The sequence below is a fragment of the Coregonus clupeaformis genome, chromosome 12, assembly GCF_020615455.1.
Source record: "Coregonus clupeaformis isolate EN_2021a chromosome 12, ASM2061545v1, whole genome shotgun sequence".
Classification (NCBI taxonomy): Eukaryota; Metazoa; Chordata; class Actinopteri; order Salmoniformes; family Salmonidae; genus Coregonus; species Coregonus clupeaformis.
Window position 1 is genome coordinate 24,324,736 of NC_059203.1, and position 24,840 is coordinate 24,349,575.

General features: G+C 44.9%; 1 protein-coding gene across 1 annotated transcript in view; it reads right to left on the reverse strand.

Moving 5' to 3' along the window:
• LOC121578071 (inter-alpha-trypsin inhibitor heavy chain H3-like) overlaps positions 1-18,179 on the reverse strand; it is a 45,216-nt gene extending 27,037 nt beyond the window's left edge. Inside the window, exons 1-5 of the mRNA XM_045223764.1 lie at positions 18,073-18,179; positions 2,620-2,783; positions 2,212-2,316; positions 1,147-1,309; positions 923-1,033 (exon numbers count right to left, since the gene is read on the reverse strand). Coding sequence (XP_045079699.1) covers positions 923-1,033; positions 1,147-1,309; positions 2,212-2,316; positions 2,620-2,783; positions 18,073-18,150 — 621 coding nt within the window. The 5' untranslated portion in view covers positions 18,151-18,179. The remainder of the gene's footprint in view (positions 1-922; positions 1,034-1,146; positions 1,310-2,211; positions 2,317-2,619; positions 2,784-18,072) is intronic.
• Positions 18,180-24,840: the final 6,661 nt, after the last annotated feature.

Consider the following 24,840-nt stretch of genomic DNA (forward strand, 5'->3'; position numbering starts at 1 on the left):
AAAATGACAAAGCAAATAAAAACGTGGTCCCCAAAGCATAATTGACTCCAGCCATTATCAATTTGTTGCTGTAGCTTCAAGCTGTCACTTTGCCACACCCTAAGTTTAGCTGAAATGACGCCCCTGGGAGAGGATGGTAGTTTAGGCTTCTGCCTTTTAAAAACACAGCCTGTTTAGCTTACCTCCTTAGCATGAGCTAATTCGTATTAGCATTAACATGCAGAGAGATATGAAAATCACAGTGGTGCGAAGAATAGGTTTTGAAATGATGCATGTGTGTCTACATCTTTTTGAATGTTTTAAATTGAATTTGTTTAGAATTTAATTCATTTCAAGGTTTGAATTCATTTTGGTTAGCTCTACATTTACATTTACATCATTTAGCAGACGTTCTTATCCAGAGCGACTTACAAATTGGTGCATTCAAATTATGATAGCCAGTGGGACAACCACTTTTAGTTTTTAGTTTTTATGGGGGGGGTTGTAGAAGGATTACTTTTATATTATTCCAGGTATTCCTTAAAGAGGTAGGGTTTCAAGTGTCTCCGGAAGGTGGTCAGTGACTCCGCTGTCCTGGCGTCGTGGGGGAGCTTGTTCCACCATTGGGGTGCCAGAGCAGCGAATAATTTTGACTGGGCTGAACGGGAACTGTGCTTCCGTAGAGGTAGGGGGTCTAGCAGGCCAGAGAGGTGGATGAACGTAGTGCCCTCATTTGGGTGTAGGGTCTGATCAGAGCCTGAAGGTAAGGAGATGCCGTACCCCTCACAGCTCCGTAGGCAAGCACCATGGTTTTGTAGTAGATGCGAGCTTCAACTGGAAGCCAGTGGAGTGTGCGGAGGAGCGGGGTGACATGAGAGAACTTGGGAAGGTTGAACACCAGACGGGCTGCAGCGTTACTACATTACTCTGTTGTGGACATTACCTCACTAGAAGCGTGTGTTTTGGTGATGGCATTAGCCAGCGCTTTGGTGCTCAGTCCCCCTTTTATGTCCAGGAAGTTAATGCCTGGTCGCTCATTGATGTACACGTCAATCTGGCCATAAGGAAGAGAAGGAAAAGAGGAAAAATAAAGAAAATACAACATCAACCTCAAATGGAATGACTCATCAATCCATGTTCATTGATTTGATCTGTTCTCTCTCTCACCTTGAAGTCAGCGACAGGCTGCATGGGTCGAGCGTGGATCAGCAGTTCATACTTGCCCAGTCGGCGTTTCAACAGCTCCTCATAGGTCAGTTCAAAGGTCACCTTACTGAGCGCGGCCACAGTCACAGACGTCTTAAACTCCTCAAGGGTCCTCCCCACAGAACTGAGGAGACATAAAAGAGGCACAGTCTAACACACCAACACACACATACTGTAGTCACAGATACAGTACACACACACACACACACACACACACACACACACACACACACACACACACACACACACACAGGGCCAGCCCTAGCCTTTTGGGGGCCCTTAGTTAGATTTAGTTGCCCCCCCCACCCTCTCAGGCAAAATATTTGAGTGGCCTCCCTCTTGACAGCGGAGAGAACATTTTGCAGTGTTACATTTCTTGCAATTTTACACGTTGCTATGGAGCTGAGAGAAAATGTTGCAGTTTTAAAACTAATTTAAATTCTTCACATTTTGCCATGACCTGTGCCATGTTCATATGATGTCTGAGTGAGAGTGACTAACAAAATCAATGGGGGCTCTCTGGAGGTCAGGGCTCCTGAACACATGCCCTGCGTACCCGGATGGTATTTTGATTATGATTAGGCCTAAAAAATATATATTATATACTTTTTTGTCATTCAGCAGACGCTCTTATCCAGAGTGACTTACAAGAGGAATTATGTTTAAGTGCCTTGCTCAAGGGCACATCACATAATTTTCACCTAGTCCTTTTGGTTATTGGCCCAACGCTCTTAACCGCTAGGCTACCTGCCGGCCCCACTACAAGGTTTAGATAGCTGGCTAGATTACCTTACCTTACAATCTAAAGAATCTAAAATATTTTTGCTGACATGGGCTAATTGAGTGACTGTAAGTGACTGATGAGGAAAACTGCTGATGCACTACCAAATTTAGAAATTGAACCTTGTGTATTATACTATTCTAACTCTCAACAGCAGGTTGAGACCCTGACTGAGTTCCACAAACAAGTGGCCGCTTATGTCGCTTATTGGCTAGGGCCGGCCCTGCACACACACCCACACACACCTGACTATGCCAGCACTTTGGCCACGAGACACTGCCTGAGTGTACTGCTGCTGAGCCTCCTCCTTCTGTTTCACAACCCCATCATACGTCTGCCCATCAATGGTCCTGAGGAAGAGAGAGAGGGAGAGAGAGCGAGAGAGAGAGAGAGATAGAGAGAGAGAGAGAGAGAGAGAGAGAGGGAGCGAGAGAGAGAGGGAGAGAGGGAGGGAGAGAGAGAGAGGGTTAGAGGGAGAGAGGGAGAGAGAGAGAGAGAGAGAGAGAGAGAGAGAGAGAGAGAGAGAGAGAGAGAGAGAGAGAGAGAGAGAGGGAGAGAGGGAGATATTTGCTCTATACGTGAGCATGTGTGTAATATGTGTGTGTGTAAACTATCATGTTAGACAGTGAAATATTAATTTAGGCATACTGTACATTTTGAATTGACTGATGAACGCATTCTTGGGAATCTTGACATGGAATTCTATTTCCTGTGACTGGTCGATCCGATTGGCCACCCGGCTGGTGATAATAGTGGTTGCATAGCGACTGGTCACTGTGGAGTTGACGTGAAAGCTGTAGATGTCCCAGTCCCTGTTCTATAAAGGATCAGGAAACACCATCAACACTGTTTAGCAATTAGCATTTAAGCATTGCATTTATCAATTTCCATTCCAAATTAGCATTTAATGATGCCTTAATCATTTTTGCATCCCAACTTAGCATTTAAGAGTGGCATTTTATAACTAGCACTGATATCCCTCCATTATACTGTGGCATGCCTTGTACATAAAACAAGACTGCATTTGTACACACACACACTCGCTCACTCTCTCACTTACTCACTCGCTCACTCGATTACTCACTCTCTCACTCACGCGCACACTCACGTGCACACACACACACACTGTACACACAAGCAATCCCACCATTTATGAATACATAATAACCAGTAGAACTCAAGACTAGTATATCTAAAACCTGATTGGTCTCGGACTGGTTACACCTACTTGTTGTTTGACTGCCCTCTAGAATCATTCATGCCCACACACTCAAAGGAGCAAAAAGCTTTGACCAGTCGGTCTTTCACCCCAAACGTGAAATTATAACATGTTGCTGTTTGTCTAGCTAGGAGACATGGTGCACTCTGTTTGTTCCGGGCTGATAGGATGGTTTAGGGAAACAGCAACCAGGACAACTATGGACTATAAATGTTTGTGCTTTTCTAATAACCAATTTCTAATAACCATCGACTGGTTTCATGCTAGTGACTGATTGATCGTGCCTGGGAGGAATCCTCACTATCAGTATAAGCAATTTAGCAGTACGCCCAGAACATTGTTTTGAGAACCGAAATGGGTGTCTCAGTTTCAAGGCCTCAGCTTGGAGGGAAGAAGCCTCATGAGGTATTGGTCGGTCACATGCATGAACCAAACGTTAATGATGAATTAGTTATGAATAATGAATAAGCTAAATCATGCAAATATAACTTGTCTGTTTAAGCAGTATATAAGATAACTAACGGGACTGCCCTGACGGAGCTCCCGACCAACGTGTACTATGGTGCATTAAGTTTGTTGGAACCTCTCCAGCTTGCTGATAATAACGAATGATTCATTTAGTATTGACTTCAGGTGTCCCTGGTGGTAATGTCCACGGCAATATGGCGTCACAAACTAGATTATTGATTCTGCCTGCAGAGCTTTCCAGTGAGGGTCTGCGAGGAAAACCTGTGGCAAATTTTATGAAGCGTGAGGGAAATTCCTGTCTGACCAAAAGATGACGAGGACCAGACCAGACCAGACCCTTACTGCGAGCTGCCCATGAGGAGACACATAATCTGCAAACAATTGAGGGACACGGCGACTGAATTTCAGTAAGTCAATTTAAATGAATTTGTTTAAAAATAAATATAAACATAAAAAGGTACCACTAGTCTTAAGAAGAAGGCTAGAGCTAGTCTTAGGAGAAGGCTAGAACGAGGGCAGGAAAGGTACCATGAAAAAGCCCAACTGACAGCTGTCTGCAGGCATTTATTTGAAGTGTCTACATAGTCTGCATCCACTGTAATAGCAAGAGGTGTTATTTTATATGTATAGGAAGTTGCGGCAAGAGAACCTTTGAAGATACATATGGTGCATAGGAAGTAACGATAAGAGAATCGCTGAAGATGCACATGGAGTAATAAGGGAGATTACTGAATGTGTTTGGGAATAGTACTAAGTGAATGTGGATGTGAGAGTTGTGTGGGCGTGGAAAGGAAATTTGGATAATAAGATAATTGAAATTTGGATTATAGGAGTGGATGTGAGATTTGTGTGAGTGTGGAAAGGACGTGTTAAGCTGATTGAAATTTGGATAATAGAAGGATTTGAAAATGTGATATTAAGCTGATTGAAATTTGGATAATAGAAGGATTGAAAATTTGATATTAAGCTGATTGAAATTTGGATAATAAAATGTTTGACATTTTGATATTAAGCTGATTGAAATTTGGATAATAAGACAAATTATTAGTGTTAAGAGATTGACATTTGGATAATAAGTGGTAAGCTGAGTTCAACAAAGGATTTAAATGTGTGATAATAAGAGGGTTGAAAGTTGGATATTAAGCTGATTGAAATGTGTACAATAAGAGAGTTGAAATTTGGATAGTAAGAGGATTTAATTTTAGATATTAAGATATATTATTACTATTAAGTACTGAGTGAATGAGAGCTGTCAGGGGACTAGCCCCGTTGTGAAAGAGGTGCGTGTCTGAATGAATACCTCAACCAGTTCTGTGTGAGCTGAGTTTTCCAGTTCTGTGTGAGCTGAGTTTTTCGATCTATAACGTTATCTAGGGGTTATGTCCACCACCGCCTGTCAATCTACAGGTAGTGAGCACTGACAGGAGAAGCCATTGAAAAGTTTGAGAGGGTAACAGCTGAGACGGGTAAGGGCTGTTCATTGACGCCCCCGGACACTGAGATTTCTTCGAGAACTTGATATGTGTACCTCTCGGGCTGGCTGCGCTGTGATTGTTGCTGGTGGTGTGGATGTAAATACCTAAGTTGATTTATAACGTTATATAGGGATTCTGTATGTCCAGATATGAAAGGAGAGAGTACTATTCCCGATTATGCTGTTAAATAGAACACTAGTGTAAATATTTAAATACCTGTATGAATAGAACACTAGTGTAAAGGAGGAATTTGTGAAGAAGAGTATAATGGGTTACTAGAGATTTGATAAAGTAACAATGCATTTTTTTTTATTTTTATAATATACAACTTACACACCCACACGCAGACATACGTAAGTGGTGTAAAAAAGTATTCAGAGAAGTTCAGGGTGGTCCCTTTATGGATCATTTGATAAAGATAAGGTTTAAGCATTGTATGACTGTCTATAGGGTCTGGGAAATAAAGTCTCAGACAAAGATTGGCGCATATCCACTTTTGGTAATGTCATGATTGTCATAATGAGTGGACCAAGGCGCAGCGTGATATGCGTACATCTTCTTTAATAGAGTACTTAGTAATAGAGCAACAATAACACAACAAAACGATACGTGAAGTCCTCGGTAACAAACAAACCTACACGGAACAAGATCCCACGAATCACAAGTGCACAAAAGGCTGCCTAAGTATGGTTCCCAGTCAGAGACAACAAGCAACAGCTGATTCTCGTTGCCTCTGATTGAGAACCACCCCGGCCAACATAGAAACACATAACCTAGAACAGAACATAGAAAACGAAACATGGACACTACACAAAGAAACTAACACCCTGGCTCAACATACAAGAGCCCCCAGAGCCAGGGCGTGACAGTACCCCCGCCCCAAAGGCGCGGACTGCGACCGCGCCAACATAAACCCAACAGGGGAGGGGCCGGGTGGGCATTCCACCTCGGAGGCGGATCCGGCTCCGGGCGTGACCACCACCCTCTAACAACCCCCCCATAGCGCTCCTGGTCTGGTCTGGCCCCGCTGCCTGGAGCTGGACTGGACATCGGTGGAGCGGATTGCTTAGTCTCCGGTGTGGAGCAGCTGACCGGTACCTGACCAGGCACCGGTGAAGCAGGCACGGGCTGTGCCGGACTGACGACGCGCACCACAGGCTTGGTGCGGGGAGCAGGGACGGGCCGGACCGGGCTGGCGACGCGCACCACAGGCTTGGTGCGGGGAGCAGGGACAGGCCGGGCCGGGCTGACGACGCTCACCATCGGCTTGGTGCGAGGGGCAGGAACAGGCCGGGCCAGGCTGGCGACGCGCATCACAGGCTTGGTGCGGGGAGCAGGAACGGGCCGGACCGGGCTGGCTAAGCGCACCACTGGCTTGGTGCGGGGAGCAGGAACAGGCCGGGCCGGCGACGCGCACCATTGGCTTAGTGCGGGGAGCAGGAACGGGCCGGGCCGGGCTGGCGACGCGCACCACAGGCTTGGTGCGGGGAGCAGGAACAGGCCGGGCCGGGCTGGCGACGCGCACCACAGGCTTGGTGCGGGGAGCAGGAACAGGCCGGGCCGGGCTGGCGACGCGCACCACAGGCTTGGTGCGAGGGGGCAGGAACAGGCCGGACCGGGCTGGCGACGCGCACCACAGGCTTGGTGCGAGGGGCAGGAACAGGCCGGACCGGGCTGGCGACGCGCACCACAGGCTTGGTGCGAGGGGCAGGAACAGGCCGGACCGGGGTGGCGACGTGCACCACAGGCTTGGTGCGGGGAACAGGAACAGGCCGGACCAGGCTGTGGAGACGGACTGGAGGTCTGGAGCGAAGAGCTGACACAACCCGTCCTGGCTGAATGCTTATTTTTACACACTCTGTGTGAGGCATCAGCACAGGACGTACAGGGCTGTGTACTCGTACTGGCACTACAGCACGTGACACTGGCGCAGGATATCCGGGACCGAGGAGGGGTACTGGAGGCCACGAGCGTTGAGCCGGCACACTCCATCCTGGCTGCATGCCCACCTTAGCACGACACGTGCGTGGTGCTCGCACAGGATGTACCGGACTGTGCCGGACCACTCGCGGCACAGTACGCAGCTCCGCATACCTCGGAACCTGCCCAGTCTCACGCTGCCTAGCCTGAGTCCGGGGAGTTGGCTCTGCTCTACCTCTAGGCTCCGCCAACCTCCCTTCCAGCCCCCCAAACCCGGTGGCCTCCTCTCCTAATCCCCAAACTCGCCCCGTAGCTGCCTTCAGCAGCCCCGTCGTCCATGCCGTGTGCCCCCCCCAAAAAAATTATTGGGGTTGCCTCTTGTGTGTCCGACGTCGGCCCGGTTGGCGCCGCTGCTCCTCTCTATGGCGTGCTTCCACCGTCTCCTCCCACGGACGGCGATCCATTCCAGCCTGGATTTCCTCCCAAGTCCAGGACCCCTGCCCGTCCAAGATCTCCTCCCAAGTCCAGGCTGTCTGCTCCTGGACACGCTGCTTGGTCCTGTTTTGGTGGGATCTTCTGTCATGATCGTCATAATGAGTGGACCAAGGCGCAGCGTGATATGCGTACATCTTCTTTAATAGAGTACTTAGCAACAATAACACAACAAAACAACAAAACGATACGTGAAGTCCTCGGTAGCAAACAAACCTACACGGAACAAGATCCCACGAATCACAAGTGCACATTCTCGTTGCCTCTGATTGAGAACCACCCCGGCCAACATAGAAACACATAACTTAGAACAGAACATAGAAAACGAAACATGGACACTACACAAAGAAACTAACACCCTGGCTCAACATACAAGAGTCCCCAGAGCCAGGGCGTGACAGGTAAAGGTACGGGACTTGACTTACCCCCAACCAATAAAACTATAAACGCTTATGAGATTTCCTCCACCCCGGGTAATACATTTAGAAACAATACCCATGCCCTGTTAAATAAAACCAATGAATGTTGAACAAGTAGAGACTTGTTAACTAAACTTAAAGCTGCAATTTATTGTACTCCCGATTGAATTTTCGTTGAAAATCCCAATGATGAAGTTCTAAACCGATTCGTGAGTAGGCAAAATTGAACCACTCCCCGAGACGGAGTCGGAAACTGGCTCTGTTTCGCAGTCTATCCTGTCTCAGGTTCCAGACTTAGTATGGACAGAGCACTCCATCTACAGTGCCAGCCCAGTTATAGTGAAAGTATTATATAAATCTTAAAATAATAGACATTTAAAAAGTGTGAAGCAGAAAGTAAATATCCAACAAAAATTGGTAATAAATATATAGAGTAACAATGTTAGGGTAGACTAAAATGAAAACAGTGCTTTCCAATAAGGAGAAAGTTATCATGTTTGTTTTGTTTTGTTTTGAAACCTTGCAATAGGGGTATAAGCAGAACATTGTTTGAGAGTGATCCGTGTGTATTAGCAGTAGTGATTGAGAGGGTCGTCCTATTGGGAAGAAAGAGTCCTAGTTAAAGGAAACAGATTTGGAGACTCGTGAAAGTAACAAAGTGAATGGTAACATTAGTAGCTTTCAGATAGCACTAATAATGCAATGTCTTTGTAATTTGAATAAAAAAATGTTTAAATACAAGGTCGCATGACAAACAGAGGGATTGAGCCTTGGGACTGACTAAATTAGAAGATGCCATTTGGTGTTTGGGTTAGAGATAAGCTTCCTGTGGACAAATACAGTGGGGGAAAAAAGTATTTAGCCAGACACCAATTGTGCAAGTTCTCCCACTTAAAAAGATGAGAGAGGCCTGTAATTTTCATCATAGGTACACATCAAATATGACAGACAAATTGAGAAAAAAAATCCAGAAAATCACATTGTAGGATTTTTAATGAATTTATTTGCAAATTATGGTGGAAAATAAGTAATTGGTCAATAACAAAAGTTTCTCAATACTTTGTTATATACCCTTTGTTGGCAATGACACAGGTCAAACGTTTTCTGTAAGTCTTCACAAGGTTTTCACACACTATTGCTGGTATTTTGGCCCATTCCTCCATGCAGATCTCCTCTAGAGCAGTGATGTTTTGGGGCTGTCGCTGGGCAACACAGACTTTCAACTCCCCTCCAAAGATTTTCTATGGGGTTGAGATCTGGAGACTGGCTAGGCCACTCCAGGACCTTGAAATGCTTCTTACGAAGCCACTCCTTCGTTGCCCGGGCGGTGTGTTTGGGTTCATTGTCATGCTGAAAGACCCAGCCACGTTTCATCTTCAATGCCCTTGCTGATGGAAGGAGGTTTTCACTCAAAATCTCACAATACATGGCCCCATTCATTCTTTCCTTTACACGGATCAGTCGTCCTGGTCCCTTTGCAGAAAAACAGCCCCAAAGCATGATGTTTCCACCCCCATGCTTCACAGTAGGTATGGTGTTCTTTGGATGCAACTCAGCATTCTTTGTCCTCCAAACACGACGAGTTGAGTTTTTACCAAAAATGTTGGTTTCATCTGACCATATGACATTCTCCCAATCCTCTTCTGGATCATCCAAATGCACTCTAGCAAACTTCAGACGGGCCTGGACATGTACTGGCTTAAGCAGGGGGACACGTCTGGCACTGCAGGATTTGAGTCCCTGGCGGCGTAGTGTGTTACTGATGGTAGGCTTTGTTACTTTGGTCCCAGCTCTCTGCAGGTCATTCACTAGGTCCCCCGTGTGGTTCTGGGATTTTTGCTCACCGTTCTTGTGATCATTTTGACCCCACGGGGTGAGATCTTGCGTGGAGCCCCAGATCGAGGGAGATTATCAGTGGTCTTGTATGTCTTCCATTTCCTAATAATTGCTCCCACAGTTGATTTCTTCAAACCAAGCTGCTTACCTATTGCAGATTCAGTCTTCCCAGCCTGGTGCAGGTCTACAATTTTGTTTATGGTGTCCTTTGACAGCTCTTTGGTCTTGGCCATAGTGGAGTTTGGAGTGTGACTGTTTGAGGTTGTGGACAGGTGTCTTTTATACTGATAACAAGTTCAAACAGGTGCCATTAATACAGGTAACGAGTGGAGGACAGAGGAGCCTCTTAAAGAAGAAGTTACAGGTCTGTGAGAGCCAGAAATCTTGCTTGTTTGTAGGTGACCAAAAACGTATTTTCCACCATAATTTGCAAATAAATTCATTAAAAATCCTACAATGTGATTTTCTGGAAAAGAAATTCTCAATTTGTCTGTCATAGTTGACGTGTACCTATGATGAAAATTACAGGCCACTCTCATCTTTTTAAGTGGGAGAACTTGCACAATTGGTGGCTGACTAAATACTTTTTCCCCCACTGTAGATAAGCTGCCAGTGAAAATATTTGGTACTCACTGAACTCAAACAGGCTGTAAGGGACATAGTGGGACATTTGGGACAGAGGTATGAATAATTGAAAAACAAGGTTTTTGACAATATCCAATTATTATTACACAATTCTATAGTTTGGGTAACACCAGTAATTTAAGTAAGAAGGTAATGTCATCTAAAACAACCATCTGTTTCCATTACATGGAACTGTGTCCAAAATTGAAGTAGATCCAAGTAAATGTTTTTAGTACCAACTATTGGGCTGATAAGCAGGCACCAACTTTTTGAAGGACCAAGCAGATTTGTTAAACAACAGGTTTCACATTTTGACTAGTTGATGTCACAGGGACAGTCAGTACAGGGCATAAAGTGCCTTCGTGAAATATTCAGACCACTTGACTTTTTCCACATTTTGTTATATTACAGCCTTATTCTAAAATGGATTAAAAATAACAATTTCCTCAATTTCCATAATGACGAAGCAAAAACAGGTTTTTGTAATATTTTGCAAATGTATTAAAAACAAAAAACAGAAATACCTTATTTACATAAGTATTCAGACCATTTGCTATGAGACTCAAAATTGAGCTCAGGTGCATCCTGTTTCCATTGATCATCCTTGAGATGTTTCTACAACTTGATTGGAGTCCACCTGTGGTAAATTCAATTGATTGGACATGATTTGGAAAGGAACACACCTGTCTATATAAGGTCCCACAGTTGATGGTGCATGTCAGAGCAAAAACAAGCCATGAGGTCAAAGGAATTGTCCGTAGTGCTCCGAGACAGGATTGTGTCGAGGCACAGATCTGGGAAAGGGTACCAAAACATTTCTGCAGCATTGAAGGTCCCCAAGAACACAGTGGCCTCCATCATTCTTAAATGGAAGAAGTTTGGAACCACCAAGACTCTTCCTAGAGCTGGCCGCTGGCAAAATTGAGCAATGGGGTAGAAGGGCCTTGGTCAGAGGTGACCAAGAACCAGATGTTCACTCTGACAGAGTTCTAGAGTTCCTCTGTGGAGATGGGAGAACCTTCCAGAAGGACAACCATCTCTGCAGCACTCCAACAATCCGGCTGTTATGGTAGAGCGGCCAGACGGAAGTCACTCCTCAGTAAAAGGCACATGACAGCCCGCTTGGAGTTTGCCAAAAGGCACCTAAAGACTCTCAGACCATGAGAAACAAGATTATCTGGTCTGATGAAACCAAGATTGAACTGTTTGGCTTGAATGCCAAGCGACACGTCTGGAGAAAACCTGTCACCATCCCTACGGTGAAGCATGGTGGTGGCAGCATCATGCTGTGGGGATGTTTTTCAGCTGCAGGGGCTGGGAGACTTGTCAGGAACGAGGCAAATATGAACGGAGCAAAGTACAGAGAGATCCTTGATGAAAACCTTCTCCAGAGCGCTCAGGACCTCAGACTGGGATGAAGGTTCACCTTCCAATAGGACAACGACCCTAAGCACACAGCCAAGACAACGCAGGAGTGGCTTCGAGACAAGTCTCTGAACGTCCTTGAGTGGCCCAGCCAGAGCCCGGACTTGCTGTCATTGCTCGTCCATATATGTAAATATTCTTAATTCCATTCCTTACCTAGATTTGTGTGTATCGGGTATACAGTACCTTGCAAAAGTATTCATCCCCCTTGGCGTTTTTCCTATATTGTTGCATTACAACCTGTAATTTAAATGGATTTTTATTTGGATTTCATGTAATGGACTTCCACAAAATAGTCAAAATTGGTGAGGTGAAATTTAAAAAATCTAAGTGGTGCGTGCATATGTATGCACACCCTTTGCTATGAAGCCCCTAAATAAGATCTGGTACAACCAATTACCTTCATAAGTCACATAATTAGTTAAATAAAGTCTACCTGTGTGCAATCTAAGTGTCACATGATCTGTCACATGATCTCAGTATATATACACCTGTTCTGAAAGATCCCAGAGTCTGCAACACCACTAAGCAAGGGGCACCACCAAGCAAACGGCACCATGAAGACCAAGGAGCTCTCCAAACAGGCCAGGGACAAAGTTGTGGAGAAGTACAGATCAGGGTTGGGTTATAAAAAAATATCTGAAACTTGGAACATCCCACGGAGCACCATTAAATCCATTATAAAAAATGGAAAGAATATGGCACCACAACAAACCTGCCAAGAGAGGGCCACCCACCAAAACTCACGGACCAGGCAAGGAGGGCATTAATCAGAGAGGCAACAAAGAGACCAAAGATAACCCTGAAGGAGCTGCAAAGCTCCACAGCGGAGATTAGAGTATCTGTCCATAGGACCACTTTAAGCCGTACACTCCACAGATCTGGGCTTTACAGAAGAGTGGCCAGAAAAAAGACATTGCTTAAAGAAAAAAAATAAGCAAACACGTTTGGTGTTCACCAAAAGGCATGTGGGAGACTCCCCAAACACCAACCCTTACAGGAGACTCCCAAAACATATGGAAGAAGGTACTCTGGTCAGATGAGACAAAAATTTAGCTTTTTGGCCATCAAGGAAAATGCTATGTCTGGCGCAAACCCTACACCTCTCATCACCCCGAGAACACCATCCCCACAGTGAAGGATGGTGGTGGCAGCATCATGCTGTGGCCATGTTTTTCATCAGCAGGGACTGGGAAATTGGTCAGAATTGAAGAAATGATGGATGACCCTAAGCATACTGCTAAAGCAACACTTGAGTGGTTTAAGGGGAAACATTTAAATGTCTTGGAATGGCCTAGTCAAAGCCCAGACCTCAATCCAATTGAAAATCTGTGGTATGACTTAAAGTTTGCTATACACAAGCAGAACCCATCCAACTTGAAGGAGCTGGAGCAGTTTTGCCTTGAAGAATGGGCAAAAATCCCAGTGGCTAGATGTGTCAAGCTTATAGAGACATACCCCAAGAGACTTGCAGCTGTAATTGCTGCAAAAGGTGGCTCTACGAAGTATTGACTTTGGGATTGTTTACTTTAGAAGGTGCCTATTCCACTTAACAGGACACTGTATCATCTGATGTGTCTGAAGTATGATTCTGTATACACATGATTTTATCAAGACTTCCTGCCCAAGATGCAGTAAACTCGATTAAGATTAAGAATTCTTAGGACTGATTAAGATGTAGCATAGTGCAAACTAAGTACATGTTTATTTTCTTTCTACCACTACCAAGTTTTCTGATGAGTTTACCAATTATTCTATATCTCTCCCTTTGAAATGCTTTTTGAGGCAGGTGCCTTGGGAGAACAGTTAGTATAAAGGTACCCTGATCCCTGTACTGACAAACCCAATGTTTGAAATGTCTTTAAATAATGTCTGAGGTACAGGGAAAGAAAAAGGAAAGAAACACTCACTTAGTGGAGTTGAATGACCTCTGACCTCTGTTCTGACTTTCTGGTGAGGCCTGATCACCCTCACTAGAAAAGCTAGAGACATTGGGTGAGATTTAAAGGTAATATGTAAACACTGATAATTAGGAAGAAGTTTATAATTTATCAATAGTACAATGTGTGATTTGGACCACGAGAAGGAGAGAGAGAGAGCGCTGCCCCTGAATGAGGGAAACTTGTCTCTAGTCTATTTTATCATTCCTTGAATTACCTTATGGGATACAATTATTTTAAGATGGAGTTATCAAGGCTTGTAATTCTAATTGTATTTGTTATTTTGATTTAACCAGCAGTGTTGTTTTTATTTTGGGATGCATGAATCACGATGTGAGTGTCAAAAGGGAAGAAGTGAATGATTTGTTTGTATGTTTGTTTGTTTTGCGTGTATTGTTGGTGTTGTTTTGTTTGTTTTGTTTTTGTCTTGCTTCAATACAAATCTCACCAGATTGGGTCTGCTGGATGGTCGGGATTTCCCCCTAAGGATTAGCCCTCTAACTCCCTGACCCTGTAACTATGCGGTGAGATCGCCAAGATGATAGGGGAGTATAAGCCAATTTGCAAAAATGGTTTCAACTGTGTGTTGTTATTCTCTTTGACATTTGTCTTAGACATTTGTATTAAGAATATTTGTAGATGTCATAATTTGTCATACAGTGAATAGTTTGTCTGGATTTCCTGATTCAGAAATGTCCTCTCTCGAGGTTATGGCGAAGGTGACCACAGATGGTATCTAGATGCATGGGAGGGATAATTCGACCAAGGACAGTGTGAGCCTCACCCCTTCTAACCTGCTGAAGTAATGGCGACAATGGTGTTCACTATAGCCCTGTCCTTCACCACTTCTACCTGAGTCCGAGACAGCAACCTGTACACAGCATCCAGTCGAAGCTATCAACTGCCTTTTCTCGCATGCCTTTTCTCTCAGGAGTGCGACATGAGTCCACGTGGAGTGAGCATGGAGAGAGAGCCCATCCAAACTTCTTTCATGCTACTGGTGTACTGGTCGGAAAATGGACAAGTCATAATGGACCGTAAAAGGAGGGTGGCGGCTCTGGTGAGAGATTCGTCTACTTGGGAAAATCAGATTATTCCCCAGATATTGAAATCGGGCTATTATCAAGGGCCATCCACTTTGAACATGTGCCATTGGGAGGACGAACTGAAACACTATCTGAAGAAGAAAATGAAGAAACGCATGAAGAATAAGCGCCGGGAAGGAGGGGGGTGGTCAACCGTACCGTACTTGATTTAGGCTTGTCCAAAATTGTTTATTTGGGGTATGAGTTTGATTGTGGAGGTTTGCACACTGCGAAATGTATAGTAATTAAGACTAAAAATGCATTGAGATACCTATCTGTCATTAACATGCCACTTGTGACAAAAGCTCCAGCTCAAATGTCATTGCCAGAATCCATCAACGAAATTGTGTAATGAAGCATATGTGTACCTGTATGAAGCGAAGGCCTTAAGTTAAAACATGCTACTTCAATAGTTTTATAGGTAAGAACTATGGAAACAAGTATACAGATCCCTTGTGTGTATTTTGGATTTTACAACCCAGAGTGAAGGGTTTGAAAGGAGGAAGTGTCTGATTTTATGTGTTGATTTTGCTTACATTAATAGAAGTATAGAACCTCCTTTTGATAGAAGCTATAATCTAATGCTTACTTTACAATGTTACACTAATTATCACAGAGTGATAAGAGGAGGGAATGTGAAGGAACATTTTATGTTTGTGCTTTTCTAATAACCAATTCGACTGGGTTCATGCAAGTGACTGCTTGATCATGCTGGGAGGAATCCTCACTATCAGTATAAGGAATTTGGCAGTACTCCCAGAACATTGTTTTGAGAACCGAAAGGGGTGTATCAGTTTCAAGGTCTCAGCTTGGAGAGAAGAAGCCTCGTGAGGTATTGGTCGGTTACATGCATGAACCAAACTTTAATGATGAATTCATTATGAATAATGAATAAGCTAAATCATGCAAACATAAATTGTCTGTGTAAGCAGCAGTGGTGTAAAGTACTTAAGTAAAAACACTTTAAAGTACTACTTAAGTAGTTTTTTGGGGTATCTGTACTTTACTATTTATATTTTTGACTACTTTTACTTTTACTTCACTACATTCCTAAAGAACATAATGTATTTTTTACTCCATACATTTTCCCTGTTACCCAAAAGTTCTCCTTACATTTTGAATGCTTAGCATGACAGGAAAATGGTCCAATTCACACACTTATCAAGAGAACATCCCTGGTTATCTCTGCTGCCTCTGACCTGGCGGACTCACTAAACACAAATGCTTTGTTTGTAAAGAATGTCTGAGTGTTGGAGTGTGCCCCTGGCTATCCATAAATTTAAAAAAAGAAAATGGTGCTGTCTATTTTAGCAATTACATGTACTTTGATACTTACAGTGACGGAAAAAAGCATTTGATCCCCTGCTGATTTTGTAAGTTTGCCCACTGACAAAGACATGATCAGTCTATAATTTTAATTGTAGGTTTATTTGAACAGTGAGAGACAGAATAACAACAACAAAATCCAGAAAAACGCATGTCAAAAATGTTATAAATTGATTTGCATTTTAATGAGGGAAATAAGTATTTGACCCCTCTGCAAAACATGACTGGCTAGGCCACTCCAGGACCTTAATGTGCTTCTTCTTGAGCCACTCCTTTGTTGCCTTGGCCGTGTGTTTTGGTTTATTGTCATGCTGGAATACCCATCCACAACCCATTTTCAATGCCCTGGCTGAGGGAAGGAGGTTCTCACCCAAGATTTGACGGTACATGGCCCCGTCCATCGTCCCTTTGATGCGGTGAAGTTGTCCTGTCCCCTTAGCAGAAAAACACCCCCAAAGCATAATGTTTCCACCTCCATGTTTGACGGTGGGGATGGTGTTCTTGGGGTCATAGGCAGCATTCCTCCTCCTCCAAAGACGGCGAGTTGAGTTGATGCCAAAGACCTCGATTTTGGTCTCATCTGACCACAACACTTCCACCCAGTTCTCCTCTGAATCATTCAGATGTTCATTGGCAAACTTCAGACGGGCCTGTATATGTGCTTTCTTGAGCAGGGGGACCTTGCGGGCGCTGCAGGATTTCAGTCCTTCACGGCGTAGTGTGTTACCAATTGTTTTCTTGGTGACTATGGTCCCAGCTGCCTTGAAATCATTGACAAGATCCTCCCGTGTAGTTCTGGGCTGATTCCTCACCGTTCTCATGATCATTGCAACTCCACGAGGTGAGATCTTGCATGGAGCCCCAGGCCTACTAACCAAGCTGCTTGGCGATGGTCTTGTAGCCCATTCCAGCCTTGTGTAGGTCTACAATCTTGTCCCTGACATCCTTGAAGAGCTCTTTGGTCTTGGCCATGGTGGAGAGTTTGGAATCTGATTGATTGATTGCTTCTGTGGACAGGTGTCTTTTATACAGGTAACAAGCTGAGATTAGGAGCACTCCCTTTAAGAGTGTGCTCCTAATCTCGTTACCTGTATAAAATACACCTGGGAGCCAGAAATCTTTCTGATTGAGAGGGTGTCAAATACTTATTTCCCTCATTAAAATGCAAATCAATTTATAAAATTTTTGACATGCGTTTCTCTGGATTTTGTTGTTGTTATTCTGTCTCTAACTGTTCAAATAAACCTACCATTAAAATCATAGACTGATCATTTCTTTGTCAGTGGGCAAACGTACAAAATCAGCAGGGGATCAAATACTTTTTTCCCTCACTGTAAGTATATTTAAAACCAAATACTTTTAGATTCTTACTCAAGTAGTATTTTACTTGGGGACTTACACTTTTACCTGAGTGATTTTCTATTAAGGTACCTTTACTTTTACTCAAGTATGACAATTGGGTACTTTTTCCACCACTTGTAAGCAGTACATAAGATAACTAATGGGACTGCCCCGGTGGAGCTCCCGACCAACGTGTACTATGATGCATTACGTTTGTTGGAACCTCTCCTGCTTGCCGATAATAAAGAATGATTCAATTAATATTGTCTTCAGGTGTCCCTGGTGGTAATTTTCACAACAATTTTACGACACTTATCTCAGTCTAACACAGTCTAGCTCAATCTAACCCATAAAATATGAGGTGATCTTGAATATTTATATTTTGTGCTCTCTGCGCACCCAAAACTGTGGTCAAAAGACACATCTGAACTGATGTAACCACATAAGAACACGCAGTCACAATCACATGTAGGCTGATCAACAAAATATCATCCCTGACGGAGTGCCCACCCCTCGTGACTTGTACGTGACCCTACCTTATTGGTCGGTGCCGTGGTAACACAGGCCAGAAGCAGTCCAAGGAGGCCGACTCGCGCTGCGACTCCCTCCATCATCGCCTCGGCAGAAATGAAGCCCCACAAAACACACACAGCCTTTTAAAGAAGAACACTGGATGCTATTGGCCAGCACACAGAGAGTACACAATAGTCAGTCAATCATTCACCACTTCCTGACTATGGCGTAATTACTGTATGTTTAAATGTAGCAGTAACATCTTAAGAGGTGGGAGTGGAAATGTAATCGACTAAACATTACACCCCTAAACCAGACTCAATTTTCTTGCATTCTTTCTGGTGATCACATCACATACAAGCAACATTACAAAAACGTTCTCTCTCCCTAGAATTGTTAGCTGGGACATCACCGGGAAATCTAATCCACTGACTGAAGTATTCTAGTAACAAGAGGCCAACCTTTTAGAGAAGTGAGAATGGATCAATAGTGTTAACCTGACTTCAGATGAGGGGATGGGTTTCCCATAACCCTTCTCATTTCTGGGGTTAGAGAGGGGTAAGCCAGTCCACGGACCAAAGGTTGTGGAACACCACTGTGAAATCTGCACACAACAGAACAACTCAGGATGTGTTGCTGGTAGAAGTCAATAAACACTGCAGAGATAAGTAAAAATGTGTTCAGTGTGCATTTGTGCTGGAGATGTGTGGCCCATCCCAAATGGCACCCTATTCCCTATAGTTCACTACTTTGGTCAAGGGAAAAGGGTGCCATTTGTGAAGTGAACTTGGACTAGAGAAGCCATATGACAGAGGCAGAGAGAACATGCTGTCAAGCAAAAATGAGTTTATTATTTATTTCTGTCTTCAAATATGTACAATCTTTGTGAGCAAGACGAGTGCTACTGACCAGTGGTCAGGAAACTGCAGGCAGAGTATAAGCTAGAGCAGGCAAAAGCAATTGTACACAGAGCAGAGCTTCTAGTGCAACCGTCAAGGATCATAGATCAAAGAGAAAGCCTTGCAGTGTGGCTAGCTGCATAGGCCAAATGCTGTTTACAGGGAACACAAGTATCTTTCTGCATGGGATGAAAGATTGAAGTCAGAGCAGAACATTCTGCACCAGAGCCATATATATATATATATATATATATATATATATATATATATATATATTGTGATGTCACGAGAGGCTGTGTCCTGGAGGGACGTTACATCCCCTGAGGTGGCTGCAAACCCAGACAGCTATGGCTCCATCTGCTGGTATGGTCGGGAACTCCACCCCTCTATGGCCAATCTTCCCACGCAGCTGAAACAAATGAGGAGCTGATGAGCTGAAGGTTTGGGAAGGGAAGAGACACAGTCTCCAACCTGGGCTCTCGGGAGGACAAGAGTGCTGCACGTCCACTTCCATGAGGAATATAAGGATTTGGAGATACTTACCTTTGGGAAATACTCACCTTTGGATATATGCACCTGTGGAAATACGTGAGAGACATTTGGAAGGACTTTTTTGCTGGGTTGGCCACTAGCTGCAACGTGGACTACAGTAAGGCTGGGGAAAAGTTATCTGAGCGAGTGAGAATTATGTTTTTTGGATGTGGAAGAGACATCCCTGAACTGTTAACCCTTAAAGAGCCACAAGAGAACAGAATTTGGTTATATTTTCGTTAATTTCCCAAGACCTATAATAAAATCCTTGTTTTGTTTGAACCTTGTCTCCTTGCACTACTTGAGCAATCCCGCTGAAAGCTGTGTAGCCTCTCGTGACGTCACAGATGGTGGAGAATACAGGCACGCTCAAGCGTTAATAGTGCATGTCAGAGGAGGATACCGAAGGTTTGATCACCCAGTTTTCCAAGTTGGCCGTAGGCTCCCCCGCCCGACTGAAATGGAGGACATATTGAAAGCCCTTGTTGCTGGCCAGCAAGCCCAGATGCAAGCAAACGTGGCTCTCTTGGAGGAGCAAAAGAAAGCCAACCTTCTGAAGGCAGAGGAATTGCAGTTGCAGAGACAGAGGGTGGTCCAAAATACCCGCCCAATAAAGGCAAGTGACTTTATATCTAAGATGGGAGCTACCGATGACATTGAGGCATACCTGCATGCATTTGAGGCCACGGCCACTAGGGAAGCCTGGCCCAAGCAACAGTGGGTTGGTCTGTTAGCCCCCCTTTCTAACCGGGGAAGCGCTGAATGCTGTCCGGGACCTGGGCCCTGACCAGGTTACTGACTATGATGCCCTGAAGTCTGAGATCCTCAGCAGATATGGACTCACAAAGTTTGGTATGGCCCAGCGCTTTCACAGCTGGACCTTCCAACCAGACCAACCTCCTCGGGCGCAGATGCATGAACTTGTCCGAATCGCAAGGAAATGGCTGGATCCGCAGAGGAATACAGCAGCGGCGGTGGTGGAGGCCGTTGTGGTGGATCGTTACCTACGCGCCCTGCCTTATGAGGCAAAACGGTTCATCAGTCAACAGGCCTTGACCACGGCTGATCTGACCGTGGAAGCTGTGGAAAAGTACCAGGCCACAGCGGAGATGCTGAATGCTTCCGAAAAGACCCCAGGAGTGCGGCCCCACCACAAATGGGAAGAACCCGTCCCAAAGGACCCCAAGGTCTCGAACCCAGCCACGTCAGGACTTATCCCGGCTCCAGGGGGAGCCAGAAACCAGGCGGGTCCAAGAAGAGTACACCAGGAGGGGGAAACTCGACAGTGTTACCGGTGTGGGGAGATGGGAAATATCTCCTGGCAGTGTGGGAAACCAGCCGATGAACCTATGCCCACTGTGGAGTCCTCCAGCTCAGCACCCACACACCGTTTTGCCTCGCTCTTGGGAGTCGTAGATGGCGGCCCAGATCGACCCCCCACCTGCCCGGTAACTGTGAATCACCATGATGTGGAGGCCTTACTGGATTCTGGTAGCCGGGCCACCCTGGTGCGTAAGGGATTTGGTGGGCCCAACGTGTCTGACCCCGGGGAAAGTCCTCCCAGTTTCCTGTGTCCATGGGGACACCAGAGAATACCCCATTACTGAACTTACAATGACCAGCACACGGGGAACCATACACACGACGGCGGGGGTGGTTGATTCCCTCCCCGTCCCTGTCCTAATTGGACGAGACTGCCCAGCCTTTTACCCACTCTGGAGAGAGTCTCAGGAGAGGATAACCCGAGTACCTCGGAAACGGAGAGGCAAGACTCATCCTGGGAAGGCTCCGGTGCAATCCTCCGAATTACTCACTCCCGCCCGGGCTCTGATAGGGATGGCAGGTGCCCAGACCGACACAGAGACGGAGCTACAGAATCTGGACAAAGAACTGTCTGGTCTGAAGGGGACCGCTGAGAGGTATCGTTTGTTAAAGCAACAGTTAGACATGAAGACAGAAGAGTTAGATATCCTCCAGGCTAAACTCCAACAGAGCTCCTTCCCTAAGCAACAGGAGGAGCTGGAGAGGCTGCGCAGGACCATCGAGGAGTGTGAGGAGACCCTGCGCAGTAGTAAGGAGGTCCAGAAGAAGGCAGAGGAGAAGTACAAGGTGTTGGAGAACAAGGAATCAAACAGTAGAGTAACCAGATGGTTTTTGAGCTTGCAACCGTTTAACTTTTCTGTTGTCCACAGGGCTGGCAAGCACCACGGCAATGCGGACGCCCTCTCCCGGCGTGATGCCTTCTTCGCGGCCTTTACCCCGACGAGGACGTCGGTCCCGAGGAGGGGGATGTGTGATGTCACGAGAGGCTGTGTCCTGGAGGGACGTTACATCCCCCTGAGGTGGCTGCAAACCCAGACAGCTATGGCTCCATCTGCTGGTATGGTCGGGAACTCCACCCCTCTATGGCCAATCTTCCCACGCAGCTGAAACAAATGAGGAGCTGATGAGCTGAAGGTTTGGGAAGGGAAGAGACACAGTCTCCAACCTGGGCTCTCGGGAGGACAAGAGTGCTGCACGTCCACTTCCATGAGGAATATAAGGATTTGGAGATACTTACCTTTGGGAAATACTCACCTTTGGATATATGCACCTGTGGAAATACGTGAGAGACATTTGGAAGGACTTTTTGCTGGGTTGGCCACTAGCTGCAACGTGGACTACAGTAAGGCTGGGGAAAAGTTATCTGAGCGAGTGAGAATTATGTTTTTTGGATGTGGAAGAGACATCCCTGAACTGTTAACCCTTAAAGAGCCACAAGAGAACAGAATTTGGTTATATTTTCGTTAATTTCCCAAGACCTATAATAAAATCCTTGTTTTGTTTGAACCTTGTCTCCTTGCACTACTTGAGCAATCCCGCTGAAAGCTGTGTAGCCTCTCGTGACGTCACAATATATATATATATATATATACTACCAGTCAAAAGTTTGGACACACCTACTCATTCAAGGGTTTTTCTTTATTTTGACTATTTTTTACATTGTAGAATAATAGTCAAGACATCAAAACTATGAAATAACACATATGGAACCATGTAGTAACCAAAAAAGTGTTAAACAAATGAAAATATGTTATATTTGAGATTCTTCAAAGTAGCCACCCTTTGCCTTGATGACAGCTTTGCACACTCTTAGCATTCTCTTAACCAGCTTCATGAGGTAGTCACCTGGAATGCATTTCAATTAACAGCACAGTTAATTTGTGGAATTTATTTCCTTCTTAATGCCTTTGAGCCAATCAGTTGTGTTGTGACAAGGTAGGGGTGGTATACAGAAGATAGCCCTATTTGGTAAAAGACCAAATATTATGGCAAGAACAGCTCAAATAAACAAAGAGAAATGACAGTCCATCATTACTTTAAGACATGAAGGTCAGTCAATCCGGAAAATTTCAAGAACTTTGAACGTTTCTTCAAGTGCAGTCGCAAAAACCATCAAGCACTAGGATACAACTAGCTCTCATGAGGACCGCCACAGGAAAGACCCAGAGGTGCCTCTGCTGCAGAGGATAAGTTCATTAGAGTTACCTGCACCTCAGATTGCAGCCAAAATAAATGCTTCACAGAGTTCAAGTAACAGACACATCTCAACATCAACTGTTCAGGGGAGACTGCGTGAATCAGGCCTTCATGGTCGAATTGTTGCAAAGAAACCACTACTAAAGGACACCAATAAGAAGAAGAGACTTGCTTGGGCCAAGAAACACGAGCAATTGACATTAGACCGGTGGAAATCTGTTCTTTGGCCTGATGAGTCCAAATTTGAGATTTTTGGTTACAACCGCCGTGTCTTTGTGAGACGCAAAATAGGTGAACGGATGATCTCTGCATGTGTGGTTCCCACCGTGAAGCATGGAGGAGGAGGTGTGATGGTGTGGGGGTGCTATGCTGGTGACACTGTCAGTGTTTTATTTAGAATTCAAGGCACACTTAACCAGCATGGCTACCACTGCATTCTGCAGCGATACGCCATCCCATCTGGTTTGCGCTTAATGGGACTATCATTTGTTTTTCAACAGGACAATGACTCAAAACACATGTCCAGGCTGTGTAAGGGCTATTTGACCAAGAAGGAGAGTGATGGAGTGCTGCATCAGATGACCTGGCCTCCACAATCACCCGACTTCAACCCAATTGAGATGGTTTGGGATGAGTTGGACCGCAGAGTGAAGGAAAAGCAGCCAACAAGTGCTCAGCATATGTGGGAACTCCTTCAAGAGTGTTGGAAAAGCATTCCAGGTGACTACCTCATAAAGCTGGTTGAGAGAATGCCAAAAGTATGCAAAGCTGTCATCGAGGCAAAGGGTGGCTACTTTGAAGAATCTAAAATCTAAAATATATTTTGATTTGTTTAACACTTTTTTGGTTACAACCTGATTCCATATGTGTTATTTCATAGATTTGATGTCTTCACTATTATTCTACAATGTAGAAAATAGTAAAAATAAAGAAAAACCCTACACAGTACTCCATAATGACAAAGAGAAAACAGGTTTTGAGAAATGTATTAAAAACAAAAAACAGAAATACCTTATTTACATAAGTGTTCAGACCCTTTTCTATGAGACTGGAAATTGAGCTCAGGTGCATCCTATTTCCATTGATCATCCTTGAGATGTTTCTACAACTTGATTGGAGTCCACCTGTGGTAAATTCAATTGATTGAACATGATTTGGAAAGGCACACAACTTTCTATATAAGGTCCCACAGTTGGCAGTGCATGTCAGAGCAAAAACCAAGCCATGAGGTCAAAGGAATTGTCCGTAGAGCTCCAAGACAGGATTGTGTCGAGGCACAGATCTGGGGAAGGGTACCAAAAAATGTCTGCAGCATCCCCAAGAACACAGTGGCCTCCATCATTCTTAATTGGAAGAAGTTTGGAACTGTCACGATCGTTGAACGGAGTAGACCAAGGCGCAGCGTGATGAGCGAACATACTTTATTAACCAAAGTGATAAACACGAACAAAACAATAAACGAATAATGTGACGTCCTAGGTTAAACAGCCAACACGGAAACAAACCAAAAGGAACAAGATCCCACAACACCTGTGGGAACACAGCCTGTCTAAATATGGCTCCCAATCAGAGACAACCAGCAACAGCTGACACTTGTTGCCTCTGATTGGGAACCACTCTGGCCAACATAGAAATACAAATACTAGACTGTGACCATAGAACAAAAACACATAGAATCTACACACCCTGGCTCAACATATAAAGTCCCCAGAGCCAGGGTGTGACAGTACCCCCCCCTAAAGGCGCGGACTCCGACTGCGTCAACCAAATACCACAGGGGAGGGACCGGGTGGGCACTCCGCCTAGGCGGCGGATCCGGCTCCGGGCCTGATCCCCGCTCCC